The 14,599-nt window shown below is 37.3% G+C and overlaps 1 protein-coding gene across 3 annotated transcripts; it reads right to left on the reverse strand.

Annotated features, from left to right (window-relative positions):
* Window positions 1-10,147: 10,147 nt before the first annotated feature.
* On the reverse strand, window positions 10,148-14,367 carry LOC114143754 (zinc finger MYM-type protein 1-like). Of its 3 annotated transcripts, none has more exons than XM_028016060.1 (5): window positions 14,117-14,367; window positions 13,829-13,904; window positions 12,983-13,090; window positions 12,572-12,853; window positions 10,148-10,831 (listed from the first exon to the last, which is right to left on the reverse strand). In XM_028016060.1, exons 1-5 carry the CDS (start codon window positions 14,119-14,121, stop codon window positions 10,727-10,729), a joined length of 576 nt encoding a protein of 191 aa, XP_027871861.1. In that variant the 5' UTR covers window positions 14,122-14,367; the 3' UTR covers window positions 10,148-10,726. The 3 variants fall into 3 exon arrangements, with proteins under 3 accessions (XP_027871861.1, XP_027871859.1, XP_027871860.1); XM_028016058.1 differs by having other exon boundaries at window positions 10,148-12,853; window positions 14,117-14,226; window positions 14,309-14,365; XM_028016059.1 differs by lacking the exon at window positions 13,829-13,904 and having other exon boundaries at window positions 10,148-12,853.
* Between the last annotated feature and the right edge of the window lie 232 nt (window positions 14,368-14,599).

Consider the following 14,599-nt stretch of genomic DNA (forward strand, 5'->3'; position numbering starts at 1 on the left):
AAAAAGGTACACAGAGAATGAAACAGAGAACATAAACAGTTAATATATGTTATATGCAAACTTGTAATGTAAACCTTGAACTGTAGATTGTAGGGAAATGAACATGTCTCTCATTTTGCTTTCTAGTGGTTACAGTAAGTTACTACTTTTATATTAAATTACAATAAAAACCACCTTAACTAAGAGGTATGTCTACCTTTGCAGAATTATGTATAAAAGATCATTTGTATGATGATAAATCAATGATTGAATAAAGTTTAAACCAGAAGTGTGCAAAATATGAAATAAAAACAGACATAAACATTTTTATCTTAATATCTGAAGTTAAATCAGACCAAATAGCCCTTAATTTAGATAAATCAGAATAATGAGAGAAATAATATGTCATATACTGTATATATTAATGTCTTCAAAAGAGGATTACATACATCTCATTTGTATTTGGTAGCATTGCCTTTGAACTGTATGACTTGGGTCAAACCTTTTAAGTTTCTCACAATAGTTTGCTGGATTTCTGATCCATCCCTCCTGACAGAACCGGTGTAACTCAATCAATTTTGTAAGGTGCCTCTCTTGCATACAGCTATATGTATTCTGTGTATGCAGAATTGTGCAGTAGTATGTCCTCTGCACTTCCTACTCTACTGCTATGGCTACTGCTACAAGTACTAATAATAGTAAGAAAGTCATGTGGAAAAGAGACAATGCAAAAATCAAAGTTTGACCTCAACATGAGGCCTGAACAATCAAGTTCCGCTTCACTCAACTTCAACCAGATCAGCAAATTTCACAGAACCCCCAATAACGGAACAACTAGGAAAACATCTTTTTTTTTTTTACCACAAGTTAATCACTCATTGACAAAGACAAAGGTCTATAGACTGACAAGAGACGTTTCTATTTTTTAGCAGACAATAGCCACTTTTAACTATATCTGTAGACACACTTAAAAGTGGGTATTTTGATCAGGCTAAAATCAGGTTTATCACACACAATGACCTTTATCCTTCAAACCTTTCAAACTGACAAACTAAATAAATACTCAATAATGATAAATCAAAGCTGGAATCATGTGGCTTGTTAAGACAACAGTATGAAGTTAAGTTCTTTCAGTGGCCTTACTTAATCTACACTTTAACCTTTTTTATTTTAATATTTTTTTAGGGTTGTGAACTCAACCAACTTTACCCAATCAATAAAAGATTTATGCTCCAAATGCTATATATTGTTGCAGACATACAGTTCAGTTTCAGATATGACTGACAGACTAAAGATAGAGACAACCGTTTATAATGTGATGGATGCAAATATCATTCAGTATGCACAAAGAACTATTTTATTGAAAGTAAAGAAAAAAAGCTTTTTGAACTTTCTTCATTATGAAACTTATTGTTTAAACAATTTAATTAAATCTTAAAGCTGTTGGCAAAACTTATTATGTTGTTTTAGAGACGAATATTTGCCACTCATAGTTCTAAAAAGCAAAGTAAAGTAGGTCATAGTTAATTACAATTAAAGGTAAAATAGCTTGTCCAGAGGACTCCAAAGTGCTTTGCAGCATCATGGTGGTAAGCATTGTAACCACAGCTGCACTGGTCAGACTGACAGAAACACTTTGCCATACAATCACACCACTGGCACCGGGCAAGACTGGTGAAGTGTCTTGCACAAGGAAACATATCTGAGTTCAACAGAATGGGGGTTTGAATTAACAACCCCATTGTTAATTCACAGGACAAACTTCTACCTCTTGAGTCACCAATGCCTTCAGAGGAATTAAAATTCAGTGTTGCATACTAACAGCCTGGAAGTAGTACTTGACCTTTCTCAGTTTTTTTCAGTTGTTGCTGTGACTTAGCATTACACTTTCATGTTTCAGATCATTAAACATATTCAAAGATAACCAAAATAAACATGAAAAGTGTTTTTTTTTTCAATTAGAATTTAATTTATTAAGAGAAAGGTTATCAAAACCAACCTGTCGCTATGTGATTACTGTACTGTCTCCTAAACCTAGTAACTTGTTGAGCCAACCCTCGGAAAACCCCCCCCGAGAAACTACCAGCAAACATTTGAATTTACAAAAGGAGGATTCTTTTTTTCAGAACACAACATTGATGTCAAGATATGTTCAAATTCATTGGTCCATCATTTATAGCAAGTCGTCTTATTCCTGAAACTGCCAGTCAGTCCATCACAGTACCACCACTATGTTTGACGCGCTGCATTTTTTTTCCTGAAATGTTAGTTTTATGTCAGAAGTAAAGAGATAGACCTCTTCTGTCTCATTTATCCACAGTCCATTTCCCCAAATACTCAGATGTTTTTTTTGGCAAATCTGATACGGGACTTTGTGTTCTTTTTGGTCTGCAGTGATTTTGGCTTTATAATCATCCTTTGGAGGCCATTTTGGCCCCATTGTTGAATCGTGTACTGTCTTAGATGTCTTTGGGGGTTCTTCTGTGACCTCCTGGGAGAGTTGAAGATGTACTCTTGGAGTCATTTTGATAGGTCAGCTGCACCTGGGAACGTTCACAATTGTGCTATTTTTTCTCCATTTAAATATAGTAGTTGTAAATATGGTTTTCTTGAATCACAAAGCTTTAGAAATAGCTTTGTAATCCAAACTGGTTGAAGGCAATTAATATTTCTCATCTGTTCTTGAATTTTATTATATCTAAGAAACAAATGCTGCTTTTAGATCTTTTACACTTGTGTTGGCTGACAGGTTCTATTTATGACATTATGGCAAAAAGCACCTAGATTTCAGCAGAAATGTCAGGTTGGTTTTGATAACCTTTGTAGTTCCAAAGGTCTGTCCTCTGTGATCTCAAAAGTGAGATTGCAAAGTACATGGGCAATAGCTTGTAGATTTCTATGTGACTGGACTGGTTAGCTGACTTTTAACATGTTCAGTGGCAAAGAAAAAATGTGCAACATAATTTGCAAGTAAAATAGTCTAAAATATACATTTCTGGATTATTTAAATTAATTTAGCTTTGGCAATTTGAACAACAGAAAGGTTACTCTGATGTCAATAATCAGACTGGCCAGAGGACAACTGGAGCTCAATATACTCTTTTTAATTTTTGCAGTCTGACTGTGCTATGAGAGGCAAACCTTTTAAACTGAAAGTGTCACAATTGTAGAGAAAGAGTTGATTGGTGGCTGTATATTGTGACTGAATATCCATTCAAAGCTGAAGACCAGGTGAACAAAAAGAAAATACTAATATAAAGAAAGGAGTGTAAAACTGAAATAATGTGGAAGATATGAAAAAATTTAAAATTGACAAAACTGGGCTAAGAAGCTTGACTGAGCTTCATCAGTGGAAAGAAACAAGTCTCACTGAAATGAAATAATAATAAGAAAGAAAACAATCTAATAAAAATATATTGATGACTGTGTGAAATAAGTTCCTATGCTGAGCAAATTACCATTAATTTGATCATTTTCTTCCACAGAAGGTTACACAAAAATTTGACTTTATTATGTTGCTGCAATTCTAAAGTGGCCAGCATAGCTTTGTGTAAAGTATTGACCAGGTTGACAAAGACAATGTATGAAAGTAAAAAAAATAAATAAATTAAGTGAAAATATTAAAACAATGGTGACAGATTATTGTAAACAAAACAAAAAAATTCTAATTCATTCATGTTTTAAATTATGTCCTATAGAATGATTTAACTAGAGCTAATGTTAAAACTAACCTTAAAATGCTGTGCAGCAACATGCCTGTTGAAGAAGTTTGTGTGGATGGAGGCCTCAGGTGAATACAACACAAACATCAGTAAAATAATGGATTGGGCATATTGAAAATATGTTTTGTAGTCCTTTAATCTGGCAATACCTCATGTGCATTTTAAATAAAGAGACACTGTGCTTCCAGTATGCTGTTGTCCCCCAACAACTGTTTCATCTACCTTTATTGTTACAAAGATCTATTATTTTGTAAATATTGGGGATAATACATTTTACATTTGCTTTTTCCTTGTGTTTGGTTTTTGTCTTTCACAGTTATCACTTTGTAACAACATAGTCTGGAATGTTCCTTCATCCCCATGAGCTGGTGATGACAGCTTTAACAGCCCTCCCGAGGGTTGTCTCTATTTCTCCTGGGTACATGTGTAACAGACCTTAACCTTCAAGGTTGGAAGTTCTGCTTAATTGATATATTTGATCCAACAGTCAGTTTTTGGAGACCATCTCTTGGCACAACATCTTGTTTGTTCCTCCTGTTGGCACCTGCAGCACCTTGCAAGTGCCGACTTTTTTAGCTGGAAAAAGTCTCTCGTTTTTCCAGCCAAAACGGAGACTTGAAAGGCATGGCAAGTCTTTTTACTAATCAAATAACAACAAAAGCTTTAAAAATTTAGTCTTGAAGATTTTGTGACAATGTAACAACAAACCTTAAATGGGCAGTGTTATGTATTTTCCAGACACATAATGCTATTTCATAGCACAATCAAATAATTGTGTTACCTTCCGTCATAAAAATGCTAAACATGACTTAGAAGACAATTGACTTTGTAATTTAATGCTTTGAATTTGAGCCTCTGTCTGTTTCTGTCCTTCAGGAAGTCATCATTACAGTGCTTCTCTATTACAACATTTTTACCAGCGAAGCACTGAGAAATAGCTTGTATAATGAGCTCAACAGATGTACAGTTCCACAAGGTGTTTGTTGATTGCTGCTGACTAGTCTGAAGGAGTTGAGGGGAGGAGTTGGAGTGCAGGGCTGCTTAGTGAGGAGAAGCTTAAAAACTGCAGCTCAGAGGAGGAGCTACGCCTCCAAGGTGGCACTCAGACCACCCAGGTGTTTTGCACAGCTGAATGGTTGTCTCAAGATATTAAATGATTTCTCAAAGAATTAAAGCAAAACTCCAGGTATGTTTTTGATGAGGGAATAGCATTGTAATATGATGTAAACCTCAAACAAGTTGATTTTACAAAATACTACCCCTTTAACAATTTGAAACATGTTCAAGAGACAAGTCTTTTTAAGATTCACTCTTCTCTCTCCCTGAGTGAAGACAGACAGTATATGTCTCATTTGATTAAAAGGAACAGAATGGAGTTATTTTTAGATACGAGTATCCATGTGCAAATACCCCAAACACAGTCAATGAAGGAGATGAGAGGTGGTGTTAGAGTTGTTCATCCGTCTCAGTGGAGTTGTCTGACATCCTCAAGAGGATGTCAGATTTCTGGAGTGTCTGGAGACAAGCGTCTGTCACTTTTCTCTTGTCACCATCTGGGTGCCAGACTAGAAATAGCGAGAAGAGAGCAAATGAGTTTTTGAACCTTATTTTGTCAAGAAAGGCCCGAAACTTTGCTTGGCAGATTTTAGATTAAAAAAAAAAGAAAGAAAGAAAAAAAGAATGTAAGATAAGGCATTTTGAATTAATTTACCATAATTTGGAAACATCACAACAGACAGCAGAAAAGGACACTAAGCATTCTGTCTATTATGGCTAATGATTAAACAGAGTGTTGCTTATCTGAAAACTGATCAATAATTTTAACTTATTCAGCTATCTCAGGACCCTTTATTGACATAGAAATAGAAGTCAAAGAGGTGATATTTTTTTTACACTGTATTCACATACACTATGTCACCCAAAGTATTCATTTACCAGTCCAAATCATTGAATTCAGGTGTCCAATCACCACCACTGACACAGATGTATAAAATCCAGCCCATGGCTTCTGCACATATTTGTAAAAGGATGTGTTTCTCTGGACCTCTGTGAATTTAAAAATTGTAATGTGATAGACTTATACTTCAATAGAAAGCCCTGTTGTGAAAATTAAAAAAAATCTATAATCAACTATTAGTAATATATATATATATATATATATATATATATATATATATATAAATGGAGCGTGTCAGGCCACAGAGTGAAGTCAAAATGCTAAAGTGCATGACATGCACAGGTTGCCAGCTCTCCATGTAGGAACCCATGGAGAACCCTGTGTGGAGGCAGGCGGCGTCAGTGCAGGTGTCAAAGGAGAGGCATAGGAACACTCGGGGGCTTAGGAGTATGAGGAGTGACATCAAGCGCCATGGAGCAGGTTGTGGATGTGTCAGCATCAGGCTTTTCCAACCCCTGTCAAAACCAGAGGCCGACAGCACGTCACAATGAGCTGGATCCCTCCTGGAAATCTCTCCCTGGATCTGAGAAGCAGGCTAATTGCGTGTCAGCACAGGACTTGTCTGACCCTCGTGGAAAGAGTGTGGGGCGTCGGGAGCTTACTGCTTAGTCTATTCCAGTCTAATAGTCTGAATAACAGCCACCTTCAAGTGAACACAGGAACCAGAGATGAAAAGAATCTGAGGACAACAGACAACCAGGCCACAAGTGAGCAGAAAACACAGACTTAAATTCCATAGGGATCAACTTAAAACAGGTGAGTACAGTTAACAAACACTGTACTCGATCATGACAACATTTTGATCGTTACATAAGCAATTGAAAAGGTAGGAAAATGCAGAGAATTGTGTATAATTTACTTGCATGATGTCCAAACACATTTGCAACTTGTTGAAAGAAATAAGAAAATGCTTTCTTGATGCGTACAAGTGACACAATGATTTGAAGATTGAGCAAGTTGTTTTGAGAATCTCAATTCTGTTCTGAGAATTGCACCAAAGCAACTGAGAAAAACTAGAGAATTGGGTGCCCTTAAAGTTCATGTGGGTGAAAAAGCAAGTGACTCAGTACTTTTGGAAAAATGATGCAGATGGATAAGAAAAAAATGATGCAAGAATCTGGACTCCTCTAGGGTGTGCAGGAACAAAATGTGAACTAACCATGAAACTTCAACAAGGGGATTTTGTATTTGCCATTATTTTTTTCATTATTTTTTTAAAATAGTAAATTCTTTTTTTTAAGGTTACTTTCAAATTTGTCAAAAAACCTTTTTAAGGTACAGTTAGTAGCCTTCAAAAGTGAATGGAAATGCCAGGGGTTAGACAATGTCTCCATTTCTTCCAATTAGTTTGCTGTGCTGAGCAAAGGTGTTGGAAGTTATTGTTGTTGTCTTGTTTAACATAGCATCTGGTGATTGTTTCATAAAAAAATCCCAGCAGTGGTGATTGCTACCACATGTTACACTCATATTCACCAGTCCAAGAAATTTACTGGATCCTTTCTGGTTTCAGTGTTCCCCACTCCCACTTTTAAAAATGGCTAAATATTTCATACATGTCTTAGTCTGGTGATAAATAGGACCCAATAGTCATTGCTAAAGTAGCTGGCTGTACACTGAGCAGTCCCACTTTGCTGTGTGAAAGTGTATTGACTGAAAGGTTGAGAGTGCTGCTGGAATCAGAGTCGCCACACACAGACATATCTAAATGAAGTAAAGTTGTGGTATTCATTGTGTTTAGCTACTCTTGACCTTTAGTCAATTTACCTGGGATACTGACAAAAAAAGGCTGCAAGTTAATCAGCAGTCGAAGCTCTATTTTTAAGCTAACCCTAACAGTAAATTAACCATTTCATTTGGAAATGAAGATCACAATCTGGAAGAAGAGTTTGGAAGCAACGATTCCAAACTCCAGGAATCCAGGATTCAGCATAGAATTTCCACACCCAGGTGATTTAGGGATCTGTGTCAGTGGCTGGTTTGATCTACTCATTTTTTTTTTTTTATCAAGTTCAAAATCAGTTCAAGCATCTACCAGAAATTTTCAGTGCCCTCCCTGATTCCATTGAAATGATCACCTTTCATGGAGATGCTGATGTCATATTCCAGAAGGACATCTTACCTGGCCACACTGTCAAAAGATCCAATACCTGCTGTAATGAGCAGTGCTTGAATGACACCCAAACTCAACTGACCCAAATCCCACAGAGAATCTATTGGACCCAATATTGCAGATGGACCAAAGGCTGCTATTAAAGCAACCTGGGTTTTCAGTGTCAGAGGCTTATTACCTCCTTGCCATGCCACACTGCTGCAAGAATTCATGTAAAAGGAACTCTATATAAGTACTATCCTTTAACGTACTTCAACCTACTTTTAGGTGGACATTCTTTATGAAAAATCAAAAGAACCTGCAAATCAAGTTTTTAACATATTCAAACCTATTGAGAGCTCTGTGTTTTTGGGTGTATAAGTATACTACTTATGCTTATCAGTTGATAGGTGAAAGAGCTGAAAACTAAAAAAATCTACTGAAGAGATTGAAATAAGGAAATAAGGAGAAGAATAGCCTGGTTAAAACAATAAGCATAAACAATATATTTAAGTCTAATAGTGGTTTAGTGAATTTCTAAATCATGTTTAATATTTCTCATAAATAGTACTTTATTGCAATCCAAGTTTTTCATTTTCACTTTTGCCATCCAACATGTGAGGAAGCAGGTGTTATTTTTATTTTTTATTTTATCCATGTTGTGCAAGGTGATATATGCTGAACTAATGTCACTCTGTCACTAGTTGTTTAGGATAAAATAAAAATCCAATAAGTTTTCTCAGCTTCACAAACACATTCTGCTGCCTTGAAGAGCCTTTTCAATAATACAACACATTCATTTTATATTCATAATGTTCTGCAGTGAACACTGCATCCAAATCTACTGGGTTTTAATTTAATATAATTTCACAGCCTAATTTGGCTTCCTGCGTGTCAATGGTAATGAAGTCTTTGTATTTGATGTAGATTCCCTCCAGTTAGATTTGCCCAAATACTTTCAAGATTTCAAGATGGTGTTAAATTCAAAGAGAAAAAGAAAATCCCAGGGCTTTCAATTGTGTAAGTAAAGTGAAGAATTTCATATCAAAGAGATAAAACACATACAATGTTTTTCAAGATTCAAATAGTTTTCTATGGACTTAACAATGTTTATTTTCAATGTGTGCTACTTCTACACACACACACGCACCCCCACACGCGCACTCCCACCCACACGCACACACCCACCCACACCCACGCCCACGCCCCCCACACATATATATATTTGTTTAAAAATCGTATTTTTTTTATTAATGTATCCACTTGAAATAATAATAAAGAAAGTATGTTATGAAATTCTGTGTATGCTTCATGTCCAACGGAAAAGCTTTCATTATAAAATATACGTAATATTTCTTTACATCCCCTAGATGGCAGCAAAGAATTAACCATCTCGAGTAGTAACTTCGTCAATTTTCATCCTTCTCTTTTCCATAAGTCAGGATTTTAAATATGCTAAATAATCCTCCCATCTTCAAAACTATTTATAATCAAGCAAAAAATAAATCAAAAATAATAAAAGTAAGTAAATAAATAAAGTATCTCAAACTGTCTAACTAAATGAAACTGTATATAGAAAAATGAAGCCAGTTATTGATATGTGAGCCTTTGGTGAACTGATTTAACTTCAACCAACAGCATACTTCATCATTAAAATCTGATATCTTCTAAACACACTTTTAGACTTGTTATCTAAGGGCTTCATTACTTCAATGTGCAATGGAGTCAAAACACCAAGGCTCAACCAATGTGGTTGTTTAGCTGGTTAACCACTTTTCATTGATTTCACAGTTTAAAATTCTAGCAGCCATCATGGATTAAGATAAATCAAATAATTCACTGTCTGCGCAAGACTGAACATGGCCAATTCACAAATTAGAAACCACTCTCAAAGCATACTGTAACTTTCTTGTGTGCAGTATATTTATATTTCCAAGAGAAACATTAGCATTTCTGAGGTCTCCATTGTGCTCTGTTTTACTGTAAGTTTTCTTCACAGCCACTATTGTAATCATGGGAATATCCCTGCAAAAAATCAAAAAGGAAAGTCAGGTCTTTCTTTGCTGATGATCTAATCAATTGGAAGTGATGGAGGAATTCATACAAAGACATGCTTGATAAAAATGCCCATCTGATTTTCTCTTAAAAGAGTCACACAACATGCAGCCCTAATTGTTACACTCAGGGGCGTAGGAATAAGTTTACAATTGGGGGGGACACATGTCGGAAATCTGAGATTCGTAAATATTCAACAGAAATATATCTTAAGTACGCTACTTAAAAAAAAGGCTATTTAATCTTTTACTTTATTCCTTTATAAATTGTGTCTTGCAAAAATAATGCATTTAAAATTTACATAATGCATTTGTTCATAAGATGTGAGCATATCACCAAACAAAATGACTGGAGTCTTTTATTAAGCAAAGGGAGATGTCTTTCAAGGGCTTCAGCCCTTGGCATATTTAGTGTCCGCATACACACTAGAAAATCAAATATTTCAGTTGGATTAAAAACAATTCAGTAGGCCACACAAGTGCAAAGTTTGATATGTTTTATTTTGTCAAACTTGCAATAATGGTCAAAAATGAATCTTTGATTAAACAAAATTCTGAGATGAAAGAGCCCTCACAGACAATGTAGTGAACAAATTATTCACACTTTTAACATTAAGTAAAAGAAGAAAAGAAAATCAATCAAAATATGCTTATTCAGTTTGTCGAACTGTATGACTAATTAAACCAAATCAAAAATGAAGAAATATTTACCAACAATAAATACACATTTAATAGACAAGCTTTTTAACTCACTGACTACAGTGTGCTTTAACTGTTGGAAAAGCAGTTAGCACAGAGATTATAGGCCACATAACCCTAGGTAGAGATCAACACCTCTGTGCTTCTGAACAATTGCACTTTACAGCCATGCATTTATAATTCGCCAAAAATGTGCCGGAAACATAAAAGGATGGCAAACACTGGCTTAGGCAAAAGAGCCAAAATGTTTTTTCCGCCTTTCATTTGCAGCCACAAATTGCTTGCAAACTGACTTCTTGTCCAGTAAATCAAGTTTATCTTTATGTACATGACAGACAGCAACATGATTAAGCCTGTTTTGAGTCATTGTAGACCGGAGCCACGTTTTGAGTCTACGAAGCGCACTGAAACTTCTCTCTGCCTCAGAGGATGAAACGGAGACCACCAAAAGCAACCTAACCAGAGTTTCCACTTGCCCAAAAAGTCTACGGACCTCTCCAGGCAGTCCACCAATGATCCCTGCAGCTTCTGCGCTGTTGCTAAATGAGTAGTTCAGTCTAAACATAGGAAGTTGCACTGAAAGTAACTCTCTATTCAACTCTGGGTATTTCCCAATGACTGCAGCATCAATCGTTCCACTGAGAAGTGTCTCTTCCAACTTTTGCAAAGTCAGCAAGTCATCCTGGTTAAATAGCCCAGTGAGCTGTGCATCTACAACATCCAATACTTTAAAGAATTCACCTCTGTAGTGGTCATTGGCACATTCAGGTTGATGTGTCTTAGCTCCTTCAGTGAAGCGTTTTGGGGGTGGCCTTCTCTGTGTAACTGTGATGGGTTTAACACCCAAAGACTGAACCTCAGCCATCGCCTTTTCAAACAGAGTGTTGAAACTTTCTTGATTTCTTTTAGCCTTAAGTGAAGTCTGAACAACTTTCACAGCAGTCCTCATTCCAGCAATGGTTTGAGTTCTCTTCTGGAAAGAGATGCTCAGGCATTCAAGCTCATCAATCACAGGTGAGGCAAGGATGAGACCCAAAACTGTTTTACCTTTCCTAAACTGCCCCAGCAGTCCATTAGCAGTGGATGCTGTGTTTGAGGCACCAGAAGCCATCTCCTGCAAGCTAGCCAGCACTGACCCATACTGTGACAAAACATCTCTGATTGCTTTGCTCCGTACTGCCCATCTTGTGGGGCAGAGGGGTTTTATTGCAGTGCACGATGGATTCTCTGTATGTGCTGTTGCTGCATGGATTGCCTTAAACTTCCCTGACTGAGAGAAAAGAACTCCAAGCTGGTTCACCCAATCCAATGCGTCTCTGATCAGAACTGAGGCTAAGCAAGCTTTCTGTGCAATTAAATTAGTGCAGTGTGCTCCACAATGAACAAAAAATGCTAGTGGCTGCTCTTGCTTTATCAGTGCCTGTGCACCTGCATGCTTCCCAGACATATTGGCTGCTCCATCATAAGTTTGACCTCGTAAACCATGCATTGGTAAGTTTAATCTGAGCAGCACATCTTTAACAACAGCAGCAAGGCTTTTTTCTGTTGTTTCAGAAACTGAGTACAAGCCAATAAACTCTTCATGGGGCTTCATGTCACTGTCAATGTATCGCAGACAAATGCTTTCTTGTTCTTTCCCAGAAATGTCCTGTGTTCCATCCATAATAATTGCAAACTCAAAAATTGGTAGGTTTCTGATTGTATCTGCTATTTCACTGACAATACTATTGCTCATAGAACACAAGATTTCATTCTGTATCTGTGGACTTAGGTATTCTTTCTGAGACCTCAGCAACCACTTAGCCAAAAGGGCATCATCTTCTGCCAGATTTTTTAACAATTGATACAAATTGCTGTCATCATCGTCATGCCCTCTCAAAGCTTGTCCCTGCCGTACCAAATATTTTATGGAGCTCACAATTTTCTCCAGACAGTGCCTATTGTCACCTTGCTGAGTTGCCAAAGCACTGGATAATTGGGCATTTATAGGATGACTTTCTTGTGCAGTCACAGAAACAGCATGACGATGTGTGTGACTATTTTCATGTGCTTTAAATTTTTCGCATGCTTTTTTCCAATTTTTAAATCCAGAAGTGATAAAGGCGGGTTCGGATTTTGCACCAAATGGTGTGAGTTTGTCCTGGTAAATTGCCATGCAATAAAAACACAAAATGCCATTTTTCACTGCATCATAATGTAGCCAGGGAAATTCCTTGTACCACTTTCCTTGGAAATGTAAAGTTCTGTTGGCTAGAGCTTGAGGGTCTATGAATTTTGGATGTGGCTGATTTGGCTCTGTTCTCTGTCCACTGACTTCAGAGTCTCTCAGCTGTGTGTCCCTAGTCTGAACTCCCTAGAAGGAAAAGTTACAATGTCACTCAATGCCCCTGAACTACACTTACTACAAGCAAAAGATTAAAATTTTCAACTTTTTTTGTGGACTCTCATGAAGTATCTACTCGTATGAGTTACTCTATCTTACCTGTTGCTCCACTCCTGTCTCTCCCTCACTCTGACTTCCTGCCTCTAGCCCGGTTGCACTATCCTCTCCTTTTCCTGTCTCCTTTGTGCTGTCCCTGCATTGTTGCTCCTAAACATATGAGATGGTTTCAGAAATGAGGTACAGCTCTTGAGCCTAACATGGCCAATTTTAAATCAAACAAAACATTTTATTTGTCACATTACAGACTTTACGCGCAGAGTTAATCGCAGAGGCAAATAAAATAAATCCATTAAAATCCTTTCAGAGTATTATCTTATGGACTCTGAACTAAAGTCTTTCTGACAGGGAGCTGACAGTGTGTTGAAGAATTATGGACAGGGCGCTTTGAAGCATCTGGTTCAAAAACGCATTCTAAACCTTTGGTAGAAATCCATCTATCCTTCCATTTTCTGTACACCCTTGTCCCTTAGTGGGGTCGGGAGGTTCTGGTGTGGGGTACACCCTAGACAGGTCGCCAGTCTGTCCAGACCTTTGGTAGAAATGGCGCCTTTAATTCCAGTTTGCAGTACAGAACAGAGAAAACTACAGAGTTGTCAATGTTGTGTTAATCTATTTATAGTCTAAAAAGAGGAGCCAGCAGTTTATTTGAGGAAATAAAGGTGCAGAAGTTAATTTGTTGGTTAGCCGCTGCTAAGAATTAAAATTAACTCTCCCTGTGGTTTTAACTAACGATCAGGAGCGCGGCAGGTATAATATCTGTCCATTTCGGCGAAGCAAAACCACGCAAAAAATAAAAAATCCTCGTAAAACGCACGCCCAGACCGGGCTAATTTCAACACAAGGGCAACACAGGTGTTGCCCTTGTGTTGTGTGACTGTTACTCACACTGACGTTACTCTTTTTAAAAAAGCTGAGTAAGTCCTGCTGCTGTTTCAGCCTTTTAGTTGGTGGTGGCATTGTACTGAAATGAGATATATATATAAAAAAAAAGACATTTTGGCTAGCGTAGCAAACGTCTAGAGAAAGTTAGCAGTTAAATATTGGATGAGTGATCATCTCAAGACTAAGATGATTAAACCAAAAAGATTCAGTTCCTATATATGAAAGTGAACTGACAACAAGACGTTATAAATAAGCAATATTCATAGCAGCATTCCCGACAGACCATTTTACCTCATTCGCAAGTTTCTGACTTCTGTGTCGCTGTTTCCCTCCCTTCTAAGTGCTCACTCAGCAGTTCAGAGAGGGGAGGGGGAGTACCGTGACGTAACGCGATGCTGCGCCTTCAAAATAAAAGCACGCTAGTTAAAAAAATGTCAAAATCCAATATTTTGCGGTACAATTTTTTGGGGGGGACATATCCACCTGGCTTCAATATTGGGGGGGACATGTCCCCCCCGTCCCCCCCGCTTCCTACGCCGCTGGTTACACTCCTCATTAGGCCAGTGCCTTGGGAGCTTGCTGGATAATGAAAAAGCTGCATGCAATGGCACCAACCTGATGTACATTCTCATCAATCAGGCATATATCTTGAAGCAAAAAGCTTCTACAATGTTGACAGATGGCATAAAAGGAAATGACTAAATCTGGCACTCTAAATTGTGAGGACGGTTTCAGTGGTTGCTCCCAAAAAACAAAGGTTATTTTGCCCTGCTC

This window comes from Xiphophorus couchianus, chromosome 4 (assembly GCF_001444195.1).
Source record: "Xiphophorus couchianus chromosome 4, X_couchianus-1.0, whole genome shotgun sequence".
NCBI classification, from domain to species: domain Eukaryota; kingdom Metazoa; phylum Chordata; class Actinopteri; order Cyprinodontiformes; family Poeciliidae; genus Xiphophorus; species Xiphophorus couchianus.